Source organism: Glycine soja, chromosome 15 (genome assembly GCF_004193775.1).
Source record: "Glycine soja cultivar W05 chromosome 15, ASM419377v2, whole genome shotgun sequence".
Lineage (NCBI taxonomy): Eukaryota > Viridiplantae > Streptophyta > Magnoliopsida > Fabales > Fabaceae > Glycine > Glycine soja.
The window spans coordinates 8,190,453-8,209,713 of NC_041016.1; the positions used below are offsets into that span (position 1 = coordinate 8,190,453).

Genomic DNA, 19,261 nt, shown 5'->3' on the forward strand with positions numbered 1-19,261 from the left:
ATTATGGACATTTAAGTATCCAACATGAAATGACACGATATTAAAGTTATTATCCTCACCGGTATGGATATAAGTATAAGAATTTTTTAAAGGATGAATATGAGGTGGTTACTATAGTATCCTACTCAAAACTTATTGATTGTCATCTTAAGTTATAGGAAATAAAATTTAACATTATAATATATTATACAAATGAAATATTAACCATAATTTAATCTTTTTTTTGTTTTATTTTAAATAAAATAAGTAATAGTATTAATTATACTACACTGTAGTAATTAATAACATAAATATTGCTATACTTTATGATACATGATTAATATGTAGCATAAAATTTTTATTATTTTTAGTTCATAATTTCTAAATCAAATTTTCACAAATTTTTAATTGTTAAAATTTAATATATTTTATAGCGCTGTTCCATAATACATTTTGCGCATAACATGCATATCTTTAATTTAGATTTTAATTTAAAAATATATAGTTAAAAAATTATTTCATAAAATCATTGTCTATTAAATATATAATTATACACATATATAATGAACAACAAAGATTAATAATTAAAAATGTTATACTTTAATTGTTAATAACTTTTCATATAAAATTAAGAAAATATTTATAAAAAATATTTAATTCGTGCATGACACTGACAAGACACTTTAGTTTTACATACAGAATAAATCAAACCAAAATTATTCTATTAAATATATTATTTTTTCCATACGTGAACACATGAGAATCTTACACTGTTGTATTAATTCTATATATGAGTTTAATAAATCAATCAAAATTGGGTTTTCAAATTCTTCTAGTTAATCTATATACTCAGAAAACAAGTATTCAAGAAGGGTCATATAGCAATTTCGAGAATATTAATCCCTATCTTAAAAATATAGAAGGGCTATAAGGTAATATGAAAAATATTGGCTAACCTATGATAAACAGTCATATGTAGTTATGTACGCTGGGACCTTGATGCTCCAACAGGTAACAAGTCCATGTAATAACACACCGACATGGTAGTTAACAAAAAATGTAAACCAAGAGTTTATCCTCAAGCATGATTCTAAACGGCAGCATAAACACGCCAAAAATCTTCGGCTCTGGCCCTTGGGCCCCTTCAAGCGACATTATTGTTCAACCTTAATAAATTTATATTATTAGGTATTTACTACTATTAATTGACGTACAAGACTGAAACGCGTAGCCAAGTTTTGTGACTTGGAAAGGATAAACGAAGGAAGTTGGGCCAATGAAAATGGTTTGGCACTTTCCTACCTAAAGAGAGAGATGGGTGGGGACGTATCGTATGGCCTTATGAGGAGCTACCTCACCTCACACACCAATAGCATATGAAGAGAGAGAAGAAGTGAAGATAAGCACAGAGAGTGTCATCTACTCACCTCTACTACCATAAAAAAAGAAAAACAAAAAGCCTTCAGAGTCGACTATTCATCCTTTCTTATTCTTAATTACCGTGCCTTATCCACCCCCAACTATATTTCAGCCAGCCGCGGCGACACAACAACGCCGACACCCTCATTTCCACTACCAACTATTCTCTCTCGTTCTCTGATTTCTGAAATCCCTCACCCATGGCTTCCTCTTCCCTCTCTCTCTCACTCTCTCTCACCCTTTGCCTTGTTTCCACTCTCTGCTACGCTCACACATCTTCCCTAACCCTACCTGTGACAAAAGACCATTCAACACACCAATACCTAACAATCCTCTCTTATGGCACCCCTGTTGAGTCTGCAAAATTTGTGCTTGATCTCGGAGGCTCACTCCTCTGGGCTGATTGTGCATCCAGAACCACCCCATCTTCCACCCTCGCCCCCATTTTCCACCGTTCAATTCGCTGCCTCACAGCAAAGGGTCCTGAAATTGAGACCCACAGGTGGCTCTCGAGTCTTGCAAATCCTATAGATCAAGATCAGCCATGTCAAATTACAGCAGAGAACAGCATCACGGGGAAAAGGGTCACCGAAGGAGAGCTTGTGGAAGACCTAGTGATTCATCGTTCTCACGAGCTTCTCTTCACGTGCTCGCCCACTTTTCTTTTGAATGGTTTAGCCACTGATGCTAAAGGCATTATAGGTCTTGATAAATCTCGTATTTCTTTCTCATCACAAGTTTTTCACTCACTTAAAATCCAGAGAAAAATCACTCTTTGCCTTTCTCACACTTCTGGTGTTATTCAATTTGGAAAAATGACGCATAAATCCCAAACTGAATCTGAAATTTTCAGATATCTTACTTTCACACCCCTTGTCGCAAACCAAGACCCGACACAGACCCAGTCTTCAATCAACGTTAATTCCGTCAAAATCAACGGCAAAAAGGTTGCTTTTGACACCCCCTTAGGTGGGGGCGCGCAGCTGAGCACGGTCGTGCCTTACACCACTCTCCAAACCTCGATCTATGATAACTTCGAAAGCGCTTATTTGAAAGCCGCTTCGTCTATGGACATGAAAAGGGTCGATCCAGTTTCCCCCTTTGGGCTTTGCTTCGAATCCAATGGCGTTGGAAGCTCCCAAGTGGGGCCCAACGTGCCGATCATTGATCTGGTGCTGCAGAGCGAGATGGTGAAGTGGAGCATATACGGAAGAAACTCTATGGTGCAGGTGAGCGACGATGTTATGTGCTTAGGGTTTGTTGATGGAGGTGAGAATCCCAGAAATTCAATTGTGATTGGAGGGTTTCAATTGGAGGATGTGTTGGTGCAGATTGATTTTGATACTTCCATGGTGGGATTTAGTCCTTCCCTTCTCACGAAGCAAGCTAGTTGCTCTGATTTCCAACCATAGTTTCAAACCATAGTTTTCTGGTGAATGGTGATAATAGCTTTTTGTTATCTATACCACATAATTTTTCTTAGATTAAGATGAGTTTCGAAGAGTTTTAAAGGGTTCTGCAATATCCTTTTCTTTTTTTTTCTCCTACCATATGTGTATATAATTACTTAAGTGGCTTATCTATGGTGATGATATTTTTGTTTGAAATTTATAAGATGAAAAAATTTTGGTTGAGTTATGACTTATGAGCTACTTGACCCATTTGATGGAAGCATATGATTGACTGATTTTGTTTTTGTTTAATTTTTAATTGCTCGGTGTGATTGATAAGAAACGCATTTTCCTGTGGAATGTTGATAGTGGGAAAAGCATATCCGTTATAAGGGGAAGGTAAAGATACAATACAGCTCATAGCACACAGTTTTCAAAAGATGTGGCGCACAGAATATCTTTTTATTCCTTCAAGATGTTGGCTAGTGATACATAAATTAATTACCCATAGTTCTCTTTTCCCCCACAAAATAAAGCTTCTGCAATTATTTTTCTTCGCAGCTATAGTCAATTCAAATAATCTTAAGAAAGCAACTCTACAAAGTACAGCGAGTCTCATAATCCGTCGCATGGAATTTTATTTTGTAGTAGTATATTTTAAGCCTTCCTGCGCTTCATAATTCAAATTTCAATTTTAAAATTATTTTGAAATATTACGTCGGAATATAATTAAGTGCATCACTCTTACATTAATAATCCTGTCTTTGGAAAAAAGTTAATAAAAAACAAAAATTAATGGACGTTTGCGTTGGTAAACGCTAGCAAAGTTTCTCCTTTTACATTAAACATCCCCAGCCTCTCAGTCACATTACACAGAAAATTTAACATTATGAAACTGGGACTAAAAGTGGGTATATTTAAAAAAACAATGTACCAAAGAGTATAGTTTGAAAACAATTTGCATGAGTTGTTTTTATCAAGTAGGATCTAAGAGGCATAATAAGTGATATTTTGTGTTTGTTTTTTTCTTATAGCATAAGAAGTCGCTTTGAATGATGTTTTTTATTTTTGGTTGTCATACTGAACCATGAGACACCGATAAGCATGACTTCTCTTGGTACACGATGAAATATAAATACACTGTCATTGAGTGTGGTGCTTCCTCATCATTCATACCATGTAAATTGTTTCCATATTATACTCTTTGGTTAAGTTGTTTTTTAAAAAAATCCATTTTTGTCAAAGAAAAATGTCTGAAACTGGTGAATCCCGTATTTCTTTACGTTGCTAGAGTTCTCTTCCTCTAACTAGGCAACACACCAATATTATATATATATATATATATATATATATATATATATATATATATATATATATATATATATATATAACAACAAACAAACTAGACAACACTGTATGCAACGAAGATTATTAATCTTATGAGATGTATTGTAATTTGTAAATATGTTCCAGATAGTTTAGTGTTCGCCACTAATGTTAGAATTAAGGAATTAACAGTAAAATGTTTCATTAAAAAATGTGATTAAAACAATCTCACAATAATTTTTGATACATCTCCAGCCTAATTTTTAGAAAAAAAACTTATTAATTTTTAAATCAATATTTTATTTTACGTTTTTTAATTAATGTTTTTAAGGTACTATAGTATATAGTATACTCCTATTTAGCAAGATTCCTGTTATTTTAATACTACCTTTTGACGACACGTATAGTAAGGCCGGTTCAGTACAAATTATTGCTTTTTTTTTTTTTTACACGCAGCACAAATAGTTGCTTCTTTTTTTGACACACAGTATACAAATTATTGCTCTGCACCAAAGAAAAGTACAAATTATTGCACAAAGCCAGTATTAATATTGGATAAAGTTTACATAACACAATAACAGCAACGTTGTGTGTGTAGTACGACTGCTATTTGTACGAAAAACATGTATCCAAATATTATTGGCTGAATACTAAATTAAAAGATAAAAAAATGTAAAGTCTTTCTTGACAGAAATCAAAATCTTTGCCTTGACAAGTGTTTTCTTATGTTATTGTTGAGTTTTATTGAAATGGTAGAAATAAAAAAGATAAAAATAGAAAAAAAAATTAAAGTAGAATACAAAATATACAAATTCTATGTAAGATTCACATTTTTTAAAATTTTTTTTATCCCTAACCAACACAGCTCACAAATCCGTAAACATGAGCATTCCCCTCTAAATAAAAATTAGTAATCCACTCGTTTCATTGTTATGTAAAAATTAAATTAAATCCCAAAATATTTGTTATTTTAATTTTTTTAATGTAATATTAATTATTAAAACTAGTTAAGACACTTGGTAACACTAGTTAAAAAATTATCAATTCATCGGGTTGGTTCAGATTTTTAAAAAAAAGAAGATAAGTCTGATAATTGAATTTATTATAATTAATTTGATTCAGATTTAAAGTAAAACAAACCAATTAACTGAACTAATATGATTCAATTCGAATTGTTGAGTTCATCTATAATTCAATATGATGAATATCCCTTATTTGTAAGTCCCCAACAAACATTTTTTTTCATTAAAAAATGAGTTGTGAAAAGGTGTTTTTGAAAGAATAACATTTTTTTCTTAATGGAATAGACGTTCTTATATCCCTAATTTATTTATTTATTTTTGTAAGAGTGCGAGGGGTTTCCTCCAGTCCTTAATTTGGTCTGTTCTCATTTTGTGTTGATGACTCCTACAAATTTCAATCACTTTGCGGATCGTATCATTTATGTTTATATTAAAACCTGTTGTAAAGCATAGTATGTGTACACGACAAGCATACCGAACTGAAATCCACTTTATGCTAGTTTAGGGGGGAAAATGAAACGAAAGGTAAAAGAATAAAAAGTAAAATAACCTTTTAGGTTGTTTGACAGCAAAGAATAAAAAAAAATGTTTCAAATAAAATTTTTGAAACTTGGTGAATATAAAATCCAGACAGGTAGAGTTACTGCATCAAACGTACACGATTCTTTGCAGGAGTTTTAATTCTACAAAAATGTTGATAATAGACTATTCAATACAGCTTTTATTTATTAAAGATATAAAAGAAAGTAAATTCAACTCATAATTTAAGTAATATTCATGATCTTTGATCCGTAACAATCAAAACTAAATACAAAGATCAAGATTTATAATAATTATTAGAATACAAATGTGATGTTACAACAGATAATTTTTTTTTAAATATTATATAAATAAGAAAAAGATACATAAATATGAATTTTAAAGTTTGGAATTTAGACGTATAAATTCATTTTCACTAATATGATTGTTCATTGAACCGATTAAGATAATAACAATAAATCCATGAAAATGAAAGTCCCTTGAATCTAAAGGGGTGTTACAGCTGTGCAAGATACTAAAATATGATGATGGTAATAATTAGATGAACAGGAACAATCATAATTAAAATCTAAGGAACACTATTGGATAATATTCTAAAATTAAAAATGAATATGATTATATTTAACCAACCCAACTAGATTTGTTCGGTTCTTGATAGTCCAAATGGATATCATCATCATCATGATAATTTACTAAACATATCACGAATATGCAATATTTCAGTAGTTTTTTGGAGACGTTGTAGATTGGTACGTACAAAAATGTTGATAAGAGATGCACATGCATTGGACACGCGTTGTTGATAAGGTGTGTGGAAAATAGGCCGCGTTGCTGGGAGTGAGTCACCGTGAAAAGGTCCTTCTCCTTCGTACGGGACAAGTTCATTCTCACCTTCTCGTGTGTAGTCACTTTACACGCCAACAAACCAACAAAACAAAACACACCTTACCCAATAAATCTTGTGTGTAGTCTACTTTCTAGCAACAAGTTAATTTTTTAAGATTATCAATTTTTTTTAATAGAAATTATTAACAATATTAATTTTCTTATGTATAAATAAATGTATATATTACATTTTGTTTTAGTATCTTGATATAAATTTTCTTGTATTATAAAGACTTTTGATTTTTTTAACCGCAATTATTATTATATCATTTTGGGTTTAATATAATCTACATTTTTTCCAAAAAAAAAAACACACCTTACCCAATAAATCACGTGTTTACATTAACTTTGTATAAGAATTAAGAATTGCCTAAGCTACCACTTTCTTGTTCCTAAACTTGAGCTTATCCTGATCTCAACGGCGTTAACATAACACAGCACGTGTTAGGTAGTGTTTCAATTCTATCCTCGTCAGCATAACAATTTTTTATAAAAAAAAAAAGAATTATCCTTTTTCATTTTTCCTTCTCTCCACTTCTTAAAACTGCAACACGATAATCAAATTGAGTCCCACCTGCAAAAGTGCTAACTCACTCGCCATTAGTTCAATCTTGACTCACCATAGTTAGTAACTATTTTTTAAGTGCAGTCGCAATTATTGGCAGCTTCATGTGTGTTCTGTTTAAAAATAATTCTCCCAAATTCGAACGTGTTTGATAAAATGTGTGCCAGAAATTTGGTTTCCTAAATTTTCATTATCTCATGTTATGTAGAGAAATGGATTAGAAAATTGCATTGGTTGGTTTCCAAGGGAATTAGACCTCACTTGGTTACGTTGCTTACCATAGTTAGAACATCTTTAACTCATCATACTAATTGGAATTGTTAAGTGAATCGTACTTGTATATATCACTTATTTTTATCTTTTTCTAGTTAGGCACCTAATTCTTCCGACCTATCAAGTATCACCTCAAAAAAATTTACTAAATTTTTCCACTAATAATTTCCCATCCTTATATTTTATTAATAATTTATTTACTAAGTTACAAAAATCAAGAAATTTATTCATACATGTTGGCTGTATTTTTATTTTTTTATTTCCCATCCACTAATACTTTTTCTAGTTTGGCTGTATTTTTATTTTTTTCAAATTTTTTTTTCATTTAGTAAAAGTTCACAAAAAATATTGCATTGTGTATTGCTACTCTGCAACAATTTTACAGAAACATTTGAAGCCATTTGATACACAGGTGACAGAGAATCCAACTTGAGGAGAAATTCAAACCAAGAAAGACGGAATGATGAGGACATAGGAGAAGGCGTGATGGAAGGAACACAGCGTCCAAGGATTGGGAAGATCAATGAGAAGAACAAGAGTCAAGAAAGCTAAAGAAGCTCTAAATCAAATGGTGGCAAATTTGATCAAGGAAGGCTCCAAAGTTGAAGGCCCAAAATGTGAAGTGGGGGAGCCCAAAATAATTGGTTGCATTCAGATTGAAGACCATGAGAGAGAGTTGCATTTTTATTTAGTCTACTTTTGGACCATTTTAAGCTAAATAAAAGCGTGTATATATTTGTGTGTGTGTGATAAGAAAGGACATGATTGGTTGCTTGAGGATGGCTAACTAAATCAGTCCATGGATATGTGATAAGAAAGAACATGATTGGTGGTGCAAGTTTGAGTAATTCCCCTATTGTTATGCATTGTAGTTACTTATGTAAGAGCAAAAGAGGTTTTGAAAACCTCACTTATCGAAGTACTGCTTGATAGACTTCTATGATTTCGTCCTATTATCAAAATGGGTGCTTTGAGGAAGCAATTGATGTTTTTTTATGCAAATGCATGAATCAAAAGTATAACCTAATGCAGTGACCATGATTAGTGTTAGTGAGCTGAAATTATAATCACAAGGTGTATGTGAATAATCTCTTTGAAGATATATTTATGTTTTCTTGGAGTTATCTTCAACATATTAGATTTTGTTTTTAGCTTCTTTTTTGAATGGTTAAGCATTACATTTAGCTTTGCTCTTGATAGTTAAGCTTAGGTTGCTTGATTGCTTCTGACTTTACGTTGATTAAGAATTTATAATTCTTTTGCTTCTGTTTTTAAGTGGTCGAACATGCTTGTTTTTGTTAAGTGATGTAGCTTCTGCTTGTTGTTTATTTCAGCAGATGTACATTTCCCGAATATTTCAATATATTTTCCTTTGATTTTTTATAAACACTTATATTATACATTTCAAATTGAAAGTGTTGTGAACACCTTCCAACTTGAAAGGGGTTTTCAAATGCTTAATTTGGTTTATTCTTATTTTTTGTTGATTACTCTTCTAGACTTCCAGGAACTTTGCTAATCGTATTATTTACACAAAACTTTCTGTAGCATAGCAAAGTATGTATATACGACTTCGATCCATACCTAACTGAGAGCTAATATACTCGGCAATTTTTAGATTCCAGAGTGAACTTCAGTTATTTGAGAAGATACGCAAATATTACAATGTAATTGACTGTTGAGTATTGCGTGCACATAGAAACAATACTTAAAATAATCGTATAATGGAAGCAATACCGCAAAGAATCGTGAACAGTGTACACAATACAAGTGTGTTGGCAGTTTTTCCTTTCAATTCTACTCTTCGAACTTCTGCTGGGTTCCAAAAGGATAAAGCAAATCTATTGAAATCCTTTCTTTTTTGTGGCAATGCCATTGTTGTTGAATGAAACCAATTGACTCTCAAATTTTCGAGTGGAATAGTCAATGCAATCATACTTCTGAAACATTCAAAATGTTTGAATATAATGAGTCTGCTACTATGAAATCAAATTATTAAAACGAAATTTACAATTTACTAATATTTTGGCATAAGAATACAAAACTTATGGCGCACAATAAAACAAATTGGTTTACAACAAATATGGCTCAATAAAACAAAAAATGAAAATACTGTATAGACTAAAAGCAAACTTCATTATTCACCATGACTAATGTAAATGCTGCAGAGCTCAGAAGCTATGACATTCAAAGGTGGAAACATGTCGCATTGTGATACGGTCCTAAACTACAAGAGGAATGTAAAAGAAGTAAAATCTAGAGATAAGTGTTCTTATTATCATTTCACAATTTCTTATTTACATTTATAGTCCTTGAAGCTAACTGAATTCTAACTGAATTCCCCTTTCTAACTAACAGCACCCTATAACGGATTCTGGAAGGTTCCGCAATCCTTCGAAGGTCAGGGACGAAAACTACGGGGCCGCAAGGCGTCTAAATGAAATCCCGCAAGTAAGCTGGCTTCTTACACTCTCTCTTAGGCCTGCTTGTATCCATATGTTGATGTTGGTCTGCTGTTGCTGTGTTACTATCAACACCCCCTTTGTCAAAAACGACCTTGTCCGCAAGGTTGTGAAGAACTTTTAACTCATCCCAAGATTCCCAAGATGCCTCCTCTGGAGGGAGATCATCCCACTGGACCAGCACACGCTTCACCGGCGGTGTGACCGAAGAGTCCAATTTCCAATCTAGAATTGCGAAGGGATTAAGAATGGGATGGTTGTCTGTGGAGAGCTCAGGGAGCGTCCCTGGTGAGGCTGGGGAGGGGCCTTGGTGGAGCTTCAAGAGGGACACGTGGAAGACCGGGTGGATGCGCGAGGATGCCGGTAACGCGAGTTTATAGGCTACTGGGCCAATGCGCGCCGAAATCTGAAAGGGACCATAAAACCGTTTGGCTAACTTGGAGTATTTGGGGGCTATTGACGTCTGTCGGTATGGTCGGAGGCGGACGTATACCCAGTCACCCACCTCAAAGGATAAATCGCGGCGGTGTCTATCGGCGGCGGTCTTCATGAGTTCCTGTGCCCATTGGAGACGGTGGGTCAATTGGGCGTGGATTTGCACGCGCGTGGTGAGTAGCGAGTCAACAGCATCATTCGAGGAGTGACCTTGGAGATAGTGGGCCACCGTAGGCGGGGGTATACCGTAGACTGCCTCGAACGGAGTCATCCCGGTGCTGGAATGCAGAGTCGTGTTATAAGACCATTCGGCGAGTGAGAGGAAACGGTACCATCGTGATGGCTGATCATGAACGTAAGCACGAAGGTATTGCTCGAGGGTACGATTGAGCACCTCCGTTTGCCCGTCCGTCTGCGGGTGGTAGGCGGTGCTCATCCGGAGCTTGGTGCCGCTCAACCGGAAAAGCTCGCGCCAGAAGTTGCTGATGAAGATAGGGTCTCTATCCGACACTAAACTGCGTGGAAACCCGTGGTGCCGACATACCATGTCCAAGAATAAAACCGCCACCTTGTAAGCGGTGTGATGGGTGGGGAGAGCACCGAAATGGGCCGCTTTCGAAAATCGGTCGACAACGACCAAGATCACAGTGTACCCCTGGGATAACGGAAGCCCTGTCACGAAGTCCAGCGATAAGTCTTCCCAGACCTGAGAAGGGATGGGAAGAGGTTGAAGAAGCCCTGCACTCTTCTTCGTGTCATACTTCGTCTGTTGACACGTGGCGCATTGGGCCACATACCGACGGACGTCATCCTTAAGGTGGGGCCAATCGAAATTCTGGCGGAGCCGATGAAGGGTCTTCGTGACTCCGGTATGACCCCCGAGGGGCGACGAATGGAACTCCTCTAATAGAACCCGAGTGAATGGGGTTGCGAAGGGGATCCAAACGCGGCCGTGTCGGAAAAGGAGGTCTTGATGAGTGGTAATATCGGGATGATTCGTAGGATGATCACGAATATCTTGGAGGAGGGCCACGTATTGGGGGTCCAGTAACAGAGCTTGACGCAGTTTTTGTAAAAAGAGGAAATGGGGAGCAGTTAGAGTAAGGCACGTGGCCTCTGTAGGACTGATGCGTGAGAGTGCGTCGGCGACGACATTGGCTGCGCCTGGTTTGTATTTGATGGTGTAATCAAAGCCCAGTAGTTTAGACAGGTACGTCTGCTGCTCCGGTGTTTGGATTGTTTGAGACATGAGATCTTTCAAACTCTTGTGGTCCGTTAGGATTATGAACGAATTCCCCAACAAGTAGTGACGCCATTTACGCACCGCGGAGGTAATGGCGTGGAGCTCCCGGACGTAGGCGGAGGCTCGTTGTAGCCTGGGGCAGAGGGCTTTGCTGTAGTATGCGATTGGGTGACCTTCTTGCAGAAGGACCGCACCCATGGCTGTGCTGGAGGCGTCCGTCTCAAGCGTAAAGGGTATGAGGAAATTGGGATTGGCCAGCACCGGAGTTTCGGTCATAGCTTGTTGCAGTTGCCGGAAAGCTTAGTGCGCGTTAGGGGACCACGCGAATTTGTCCTTGCAAAGGAGAGAGTTGAGGGGTGCGGCAATTGCGGCGTAGCCCTTGACGAATTTACGGTAGAATCCCGTCAAACCCAAGAACCCGCGGAGAGAGGTGGGACACGTGGGTAGAGGCCATTCGAGCATTGCTGCGATCTTGTCGGGATCTGGGGCCACACCCTGAGAGGAAATTATGTGCCCCAGGTAATTAAGCTCACGTTGTGCAAAGGAACACTTGGATTGCTTCAATAGAAATTCACGATCTGCAAGGACTGATAGAACAGCTTCCAAATGGGACACATGGGATGATAAATCTGGGCTATACACTAAAATATCGTCGAAGAACACGGCGACGAAACGGCGGAGAAAAGGTTGAAGGGCATCGTTCATGGCGGCTTGGAATGTTGAAGGTGCATTACACAAGCCGAAGGGCATCACGAGGAACTCGTAATGGCCCTGGTGTGTTCGAAATGCCGTTTTGTGCGCATCTTCCTCGGCCATTCGTATCTGATGAAAGCCTTGACGTAAATCCAACTTTGAGAACCACGAAGCACGGCCCAAATCATCCAGTAGTTCATCTATAGTTGGCATGGGGAATCTATCTTTGACGGTCACCGCGTTAAGAGCTCGGTAGTCGACGCAGCATCGCCATGTGCCATCCTTCTTCTTCACGAGTAGGATGGGTGAAGAAAAGGGGCTATGGCTGGGTTGGATTATCCCTGTGGTAAGCATTGCTGAAATTTGTCTTTCGATTTCAGATTTCTAAAAATGGGGATAACGATAAGGGCGTACATTGATGGGCGCGGTGTGAGGGAGTAGGTGTATGTGATGTTGAATATTATGGGAGGGTGGTAAGGTTGAGGGTTCTGTGAAAATTGCTGGAAAGCGTTCAAGGATGGATACTATTTGAGGAGGTAAGGGCTCAGGGACAGGGAGCTTAGCGGTGCATGTGGAGGAAGGGGTGTCTATTGGTAACGCGGAAATGTGGTAGAGAGCGGAGATGCTCTGAGTCTGGGCTAGCCGTTTTAGTTGGTGGGCTGACGCAGGGGATAAGGATGGGGGTGCATCAGCATAGAGGGTAATGTTGCGGCCCAGATGAGAAAAAGTCATGGTAAGGTGCTGGTAATCAGTGGTAATTGGGCCTAGTTGCTTAAGCCACTGGACGCCCTAAGACCAAGTCTGCGCCACATAAGGGTAAGTGAAATAAATCTAATGTGAAGGTGTGGTCCTGGATCGAAATGGGTACCTGAAGGGACTGAGTGTTGCATTCTAGAGTGTTCCCGTTGCCTACCATAACCCTAAGGGTGGTTGTTGGGGTGGTCGACAAGGCAAGGAAACGTGCGAGCCTGGATTGAATGAAGTTATGAGTCGAGCCACCATCTATTAAGATGATCACTTGATGACGGCGCAGCTGGCCGAGGAGTCGGAACGTTTGGGGGGCTGGAGTGCCCTCCATTGCGTTCAAGCTGATTTGGGGGGTAATCTCGAGGTCGGCAGTGATGGGGTTCGGGATGTCGCTCGTGTTGAAATCCGCCGGAGGCTCGAGGTCATCGTCCGCAATGAAGAGGTGGAGACGAGGTCTGCAGCGGTGGCCGTGGGACCACTTCTCCTCACAGTGGTAGCAAAGCCCTTGTTCGCGGCGGACCGCGAGTTCCTCAGAGGTAAGGCGCTTGATTGGTACTTTGGTGGAATTTGAGGGTTGAGGATGCCCTGTTTTGGGTGGAAGGGTTGTGGAGGACGAGCGTTGGCCGCGGCGGCGGTCTAAGAGCTTATCCTCTTGTAGACGCGCGAGTTCCGTGGCGTGGGGAAGAGATAACGGCCGCAGTGCTTGGACCTCCCAGAGGAGTTCCGGAATCAAGCCGGAAACGAAGCAGCTTAGCAGGCACGAAGGGGGTAATCCCATGGTGCGATTTGCCAAGCGCTCAAATTCCGTTAAGTATTCACTAACGGTGCCGGTTTGCTGGAGTTTAAACAATGCGCCCTAGGGATCGTCGTAGAAGGAAGGGGCGAAACGTGATTCTAGGGCCTGTAGCATCGCTGGCCAGGACGGAAAGAACCCGTTGCGACACATCCACTGATACCAGGATAACGCGGGTCCTTCCATGTAGAAGGATGCGACGGTGAGCCGTTCGTTCTCTGGAATGCCCTGGTAGTCAAAAAATTGAGATATTTTGAAGATCCACCCGAGGGGATCGTGGCCGTCGAAGCGTGGCACTTCCAATTTCGTGTGATGGCGGTGGGAAGAAGAGGAAGAATGTACTGGTGTTGGCGGTGGGGGCTGAGGGGAATTAACGGCGATGGCGGCGAAACGATCGAAAAGTGCGTCAATCTTGGCGGTGAGGGACGCGTGAATGGTATCGATTTTGTTGTTCAGAGATGAGTTGTCCTGGGAGAGGGTTTTAACCGCTTCTTCCAATTTATCGGTGGTAACCTGGCGTGTGTGGTGCTCCGGCATGGCGGAGGACGGGAGGCAGGTCGGACCAGTTGATACGGTCCTAAACTACAAGAGGAATGTAAAAGAAGTAAAATCTAGAGATAAGTGTTCTTATTATCATTTCACAATTTCTTATTTACATTTATAGTCCTTGAAGCTAACTGAATTCCCTTTTCTAACTAACAGCACCCTATAACGGATTCTGGAAGGTTCCGCAATCCTTCGAAGGTCAGGGACGAAAACTACAGGGCCGCAAGGCGTCTAAATGAAATCCCGCAAGTAAGCTGGCTTCTTACACTCTCTCTTAGGCCTGCTTGTATCCATATGTTGATGTTGGTCTGCTGTTGCTGTGTTACTATCACATTGTGGAGCGAAAGCGAAGAGCTGAAGCTTAATTTGGAGGAAGCCACATCAAACACCAAAAGATTTTCCTCCAATTGATGCGCACCTATAACAATTGAGGCTTTAAAAAACGACATTGTTGCCATTGTCCCTCTATCAACAAATGCGGGGCATGCTACATTTTTCTTCGCCATTGCACTCCCCCTTGTAGCACGTACAAGATCAATAGTTGGTACAACAAAGCCAGTGATGGAATTTCCAATGCTTCTCGAATCGAAACATGCCTCAAAGGGAGTCACTGATGCCACTCTATTGAGCCTTCTTAAGGAAATCTTTAACAAAAGGCTTATAGACAAAACTTTGGAATTCAGCAAAACGAGTGATGGTGCTAATTTTGGTGCCCCCGTTGCCCTTCCTATCTATGGACAGCAGAGAAGGCTTTAAGTTCACAACATTGCCATAGATCTTAATTGATCTCACATCAATAAAGTATTATGTAGAAGGAGCACCTTCCTCAAACAAAGGACCTGTGTCAAAGTGGTTGACAACAAGAGGAGTGGTTTTGACATGTTTGGACACATCCCGAGGATGTTCATGTCCCTCAGGTCCAATGAGTAAGTTAGTGAATCCTAGGTTGTTCGAAGAATGTAAACAAAGAGAAAACTTGAGGGAGTTTCTTCAACAGTGCAAGCTGAGTTGGCACTGCAAGTTCTGATCTTGCAAGGCCTAACATCCCTTTGCTGCCTTTGGGTAACCCTCCTACAAGATTAATGCTAGTGAATTTATGTGCATTTGTGCAGCCAGAACGGATGCCAGACACTTGAATTTGAGAAAAGAATAGGACATCCTGAGCCTAGTCCCCTGGAAAAGTTACTTGAACTAAGGATTGTAATTGTAAGTACCACAGGTGTTGTTTGTGTAACATCCCAATTTTTCGTAAATAAATTTAAAAAGCTTTTTAGTAATAAATAAATAAATAAATAAATATAGAGCAAATAATAGGCTGAGTACCCTAGGTATAAATAGTTATGTTAAGTCAGCTGCCTCCTTTTGGCCTCATTTTCGTTTTTTCCCTTCTCCTCTCAAAACCCTTTCTTTTTCTCGCAGCCCACCAAACCAATCTCAGAAAAACGACGATCTCGAACCCGTTCACCGTTGGATCGTCGTGAAATTTGAGTATCATGTTCGCAACACAATTCCGAGAATTCTCACCGTTGGGAATTTCGATATCATGTCTGAACTAAGAGAAAAACCCTTCTCATTGTAGCCTTTTTCTTTCCCGCAGAAACCCAGAGCTGTCTTGGTAAAACTACGATCCTGATTTCGTTAACCGTTGGATTATTGTGAAATTTGGATATGTTGTTCGAAATTCAATTCCTCACGCTTCCACCGTTGGGATTTGCGAGATAATATTCCTGGAGGGAGAAAAAGGAATCGTATGAAGACAGTACAAGTGGAGGTTTCAATCTCTTCTCCGTCTCTCTGATGTTTGGGAATTCTATCGGAGCAGTCGGATGAATAATTGAAAGAATTTCCGGGAATCGCTAGAGATGTTGCTATCGCTGGCTGAAGACACGTGAGCCCGCTTAGAGGTAAGGGATGAGTTATTCACAGTTGGGGATTAGTGAGAACATGTGTAGGGATCCTTAGAGGATTAAATTGAGATTTTATTTTGGGATGTTTGTTAAATTGCAATTTTTCCTTTATGATTATAAATAAAATATTGATGTCCTGATGAAAATTGCTTGATAAATTGTGCTCTTGATATTTGTATATTTGGACCTATGATTTGGATATAATTGTGTAATATTATTTGAGGGGTTTTAGTCCTCATGTTGTGATAGTCTTTTATATAAATTGTTATATTGAGGATATGAAATGATAATTCAAATTGTGAGTATGTGATGAATTGTAGAATAACATGCTACTTTGAGATTATAATATTGTTATTGAGATTGAGTATAAGTGTAAAGTTGAACATGTGTTAATTTGTGAGATACGTGTAAACATGTGATGGTGGATTGTGACACTTTGAGATGTGAAATTGTGAATGAGTTCTAGTTGTGGATAAGTGTGTAGTTAACACTTGATGTGAAATTACTTGTGTTGTAAGCTATGAATTGTACAATACCCGACCAGCGTTATCTTGAGAAAAGCGTTGATGCGCAGTGTTAAAGAGAAAATGTAGGTTTCCTATTTAGGAACCAGTGTTAAATCGTAGCGCAATTGTGTTGAACGTGTTTAAAACACGAGTGTAAGGTCGTGGGTATTGTATAATTCATGAGCAGTGTCTGCATGTAAAAAAAAATTATTTTAGGGGTTGGACCTGAATCAGGAGGGAGAGGCCCTGACGGACTCTTCGGAGTGTAGGCCTTGGGGGTCACCGGGTTTGAGTGCTCCTTTAAGCCTATGCTGATCTCATATGGTTGGAGCATTCTCGCAAAACATCGTGACCCTGACTGGTCTCCCTATGATCTTACTTAGTGAGAGTGACCTGACAAACCCATTGTGTGGTGTGTCTTGTTATGTACTCCTAAGCGCCCCAGGGTGGTTTTTCACTGACATGGTACCACATTGCATATAGAATTGAGTCTTAGCATAACTATTGCATATGCTTGCTAATTGATGTGTTATTATATCTTGATCGAAGTGTGAGATTCTTGTGTAATGTGATTGATAATTGAAAAGTGAATTTTGAATGACGAAGTGGTGAAGTTACGTGAGCTATGTTTAAGCAAGTGGTATCTCATTTATATAATACGTATATTTAATTGTCTTGTTTCTCTATTAGCTAGGAATGTGATAACTCACTCCCTGTGTGTTGTTGTGTTTGGATCCTGTGATGATCTTGAACTTGTGTTCGGGGGAGCAGATGAATAGGTGGATGACTATGAAGAACCTCATGTTAGAGGACACGGAAACACCACGCTCTGATAGGATGTGACATTAGGATATAGGTTCTATATTAATTGTATGAGACTTATATGACTTTCTTTGAGTCGAGATGACTTTATTATTTATTTGGACAAGTTTGAATATGATGTAGAAGAAAGTGAATGTGAGCCTTTTACCCATTTGAAAAGCTTGTATTTAAAAATGTTTTAAAAATACTTTTAATTAATATTTGAATTTTTATTCCTTTATTAATATATATGTGAGGGGTAGAGGGTGTCACAGTTTGTGCAACCAGGTTTGAAGGACCATGACAAGCACTACATGGAATAGTACTTTTGGTGGGGCAAGAATGTGAGTCACAACTGACAGGATTATAGGATAATGAGTTGTAGTTAATGGCACAGTCGTACCAGAGGCTTTCTCCAGTAAGATCAATGGCTACATCAATGTTGTGTCGTGGAATTCCTATGCCAACTTAAGTGTAGAACACATTGGTTATTGGGTCTTTCTTAATGGGAAGGATATAGGGGGGTTTGGAGTTTGGAGTTTGGAGAATGTGATAATGATAAGCATGAAACTGCAAAAAGTGGCAATAGAGAAAACAAAGAAGTGGATGGTATATGAAGAAGTCATTGTGGATAAAGCTAAAGGAGTTTGTCCTCGAGTACAAGATGAAATGTTTTGGAGTAGTAAGATGAACTCTCATATCATATATGAAATGTTTTGGAATCAATTAAAGTAAAAACCAACCTCAATAATTTTTTTAGAAAGTAAAAACCTTCCGATTAACCCACAAAATTAATATTTTTAAAATTACAACAAAACCCCCCAAATGAAAATTATTCTAAAATTGCAAGAGGGAGAGAGAGACGTTGAAGAGAGAGAAAGCGATTTTCCAAGGGTGAAAGACATTGTCTTTGTACGAGCCGAGAGTGTAGGGCACCTGAAACTCCTCGTCCCAGAAAATGACGCCTCTTTGGTGAAGGTTCTAGCAACAGCGTTGCAGAGAGCTTAGGTTATGTTTGGGACCCTTCCACTTAATCTAGAGCACAAAACCTTTCTCTGCGGATGCGCGCACTAGATTGCAGCCCTGGAGAGTTAGGGTCTTCATGACGAGCTTCACCTCATACTTCTTCGAGACGAGAGAGGGCCATGGCCTCCACCCATCATCTTCACCACCATCAAAACCGTGTCATGTTGTTGGTCGGCATTTAAAGGGAAAATAGAGAGAGGTTTTTGGAGAGAAAATGGAAATGAAATGAAAGTGGAATACAGATTTGCGCGTGGAGAGTAACAACCAAGCGAGCGTAACAACGGCGAGGACGTTGTCATCCTTGGACGTGTCAAACTCCACGCCGACGTAGTTAGAGACGTTGCCGCCGTCGCCGGAGACGGAGAAGGAGAACTCCATGGAGAGGAATGTCAAGGCAGAGAAAGCGAAGGGCTCGTAGCGGCGGAAGATGCCGAAGAAAGAAGGGGTGGGGTGCATGAGTCGCACGCGGTTATCCGTGTTCTAAATGAATAATAAATTTTTAAAATACCTGCTACGCTAATTGGATATCCCTCACTGTGTATTTTTTTATTTGTGAGATTTATACTTTGGTTATTTGTAGGAAGTAGTAACGTTAACATCAATAGAGTCAGGCTTGTGTTTGAGAACACGTTGAACCACGTTCAATGCCAAAGTTTTGTCGCTGTAAAATTGTGTTGAACGTGTCTTGTAACACAAGATTTG

At 38.8% G+C, this 19,261-nt stretch overlaps 1 protein-coding gene, 1 long non-coding RNA gene and 1 pseudogene across 2 annotated transcripts; 2 read left to right on the plus strand and 1 right to left on the minus strand.

Moving 5' to 3' along the window:
- The first annotated feature begins 1,266 nt into the window (after positions 1 to 1,266).
- Positions 1,267 to 3,039, plus strand: LOC114387764 (gamma conglutin 1-like). The gene has a single exon (XM_028347964.1). The coding sequence runs from the start codon at positions 1,599 to 1,601 to the stop codon at positions 2,808 to 2,810; it is 1,212 nt and encodes a 403-aa protein (XP_028203765.1). The 5' UTR covers positions 1,267 to 1,598; the 3' UTR covers positions 2,811 to 3,039.
- A 4,041-nt stretch (positions 3,040 to 7,080) lies between these two features.
- On the plus strand, positions 7,081 to 8,351 carry LOC114387534. The gene is made up of 2 exons (XR_003661338.1): positions 7,081 to 7,186; positions 7,813 to 8,351. It is a non-coding gene; the product is annotated as an uncharacterized LOC114387534 (long non-coding RNA).
- A 5,485-nt stretch (positions 8,352 to 13,836) lies between these two features.
- On the minus strand, positions 13,837 to 19,015 carry LOC114388135 (annotated as a pseudogene).
- Between the last annotated feature and the right edge of the window lie 246 nt (positions 19,016 to 19,261).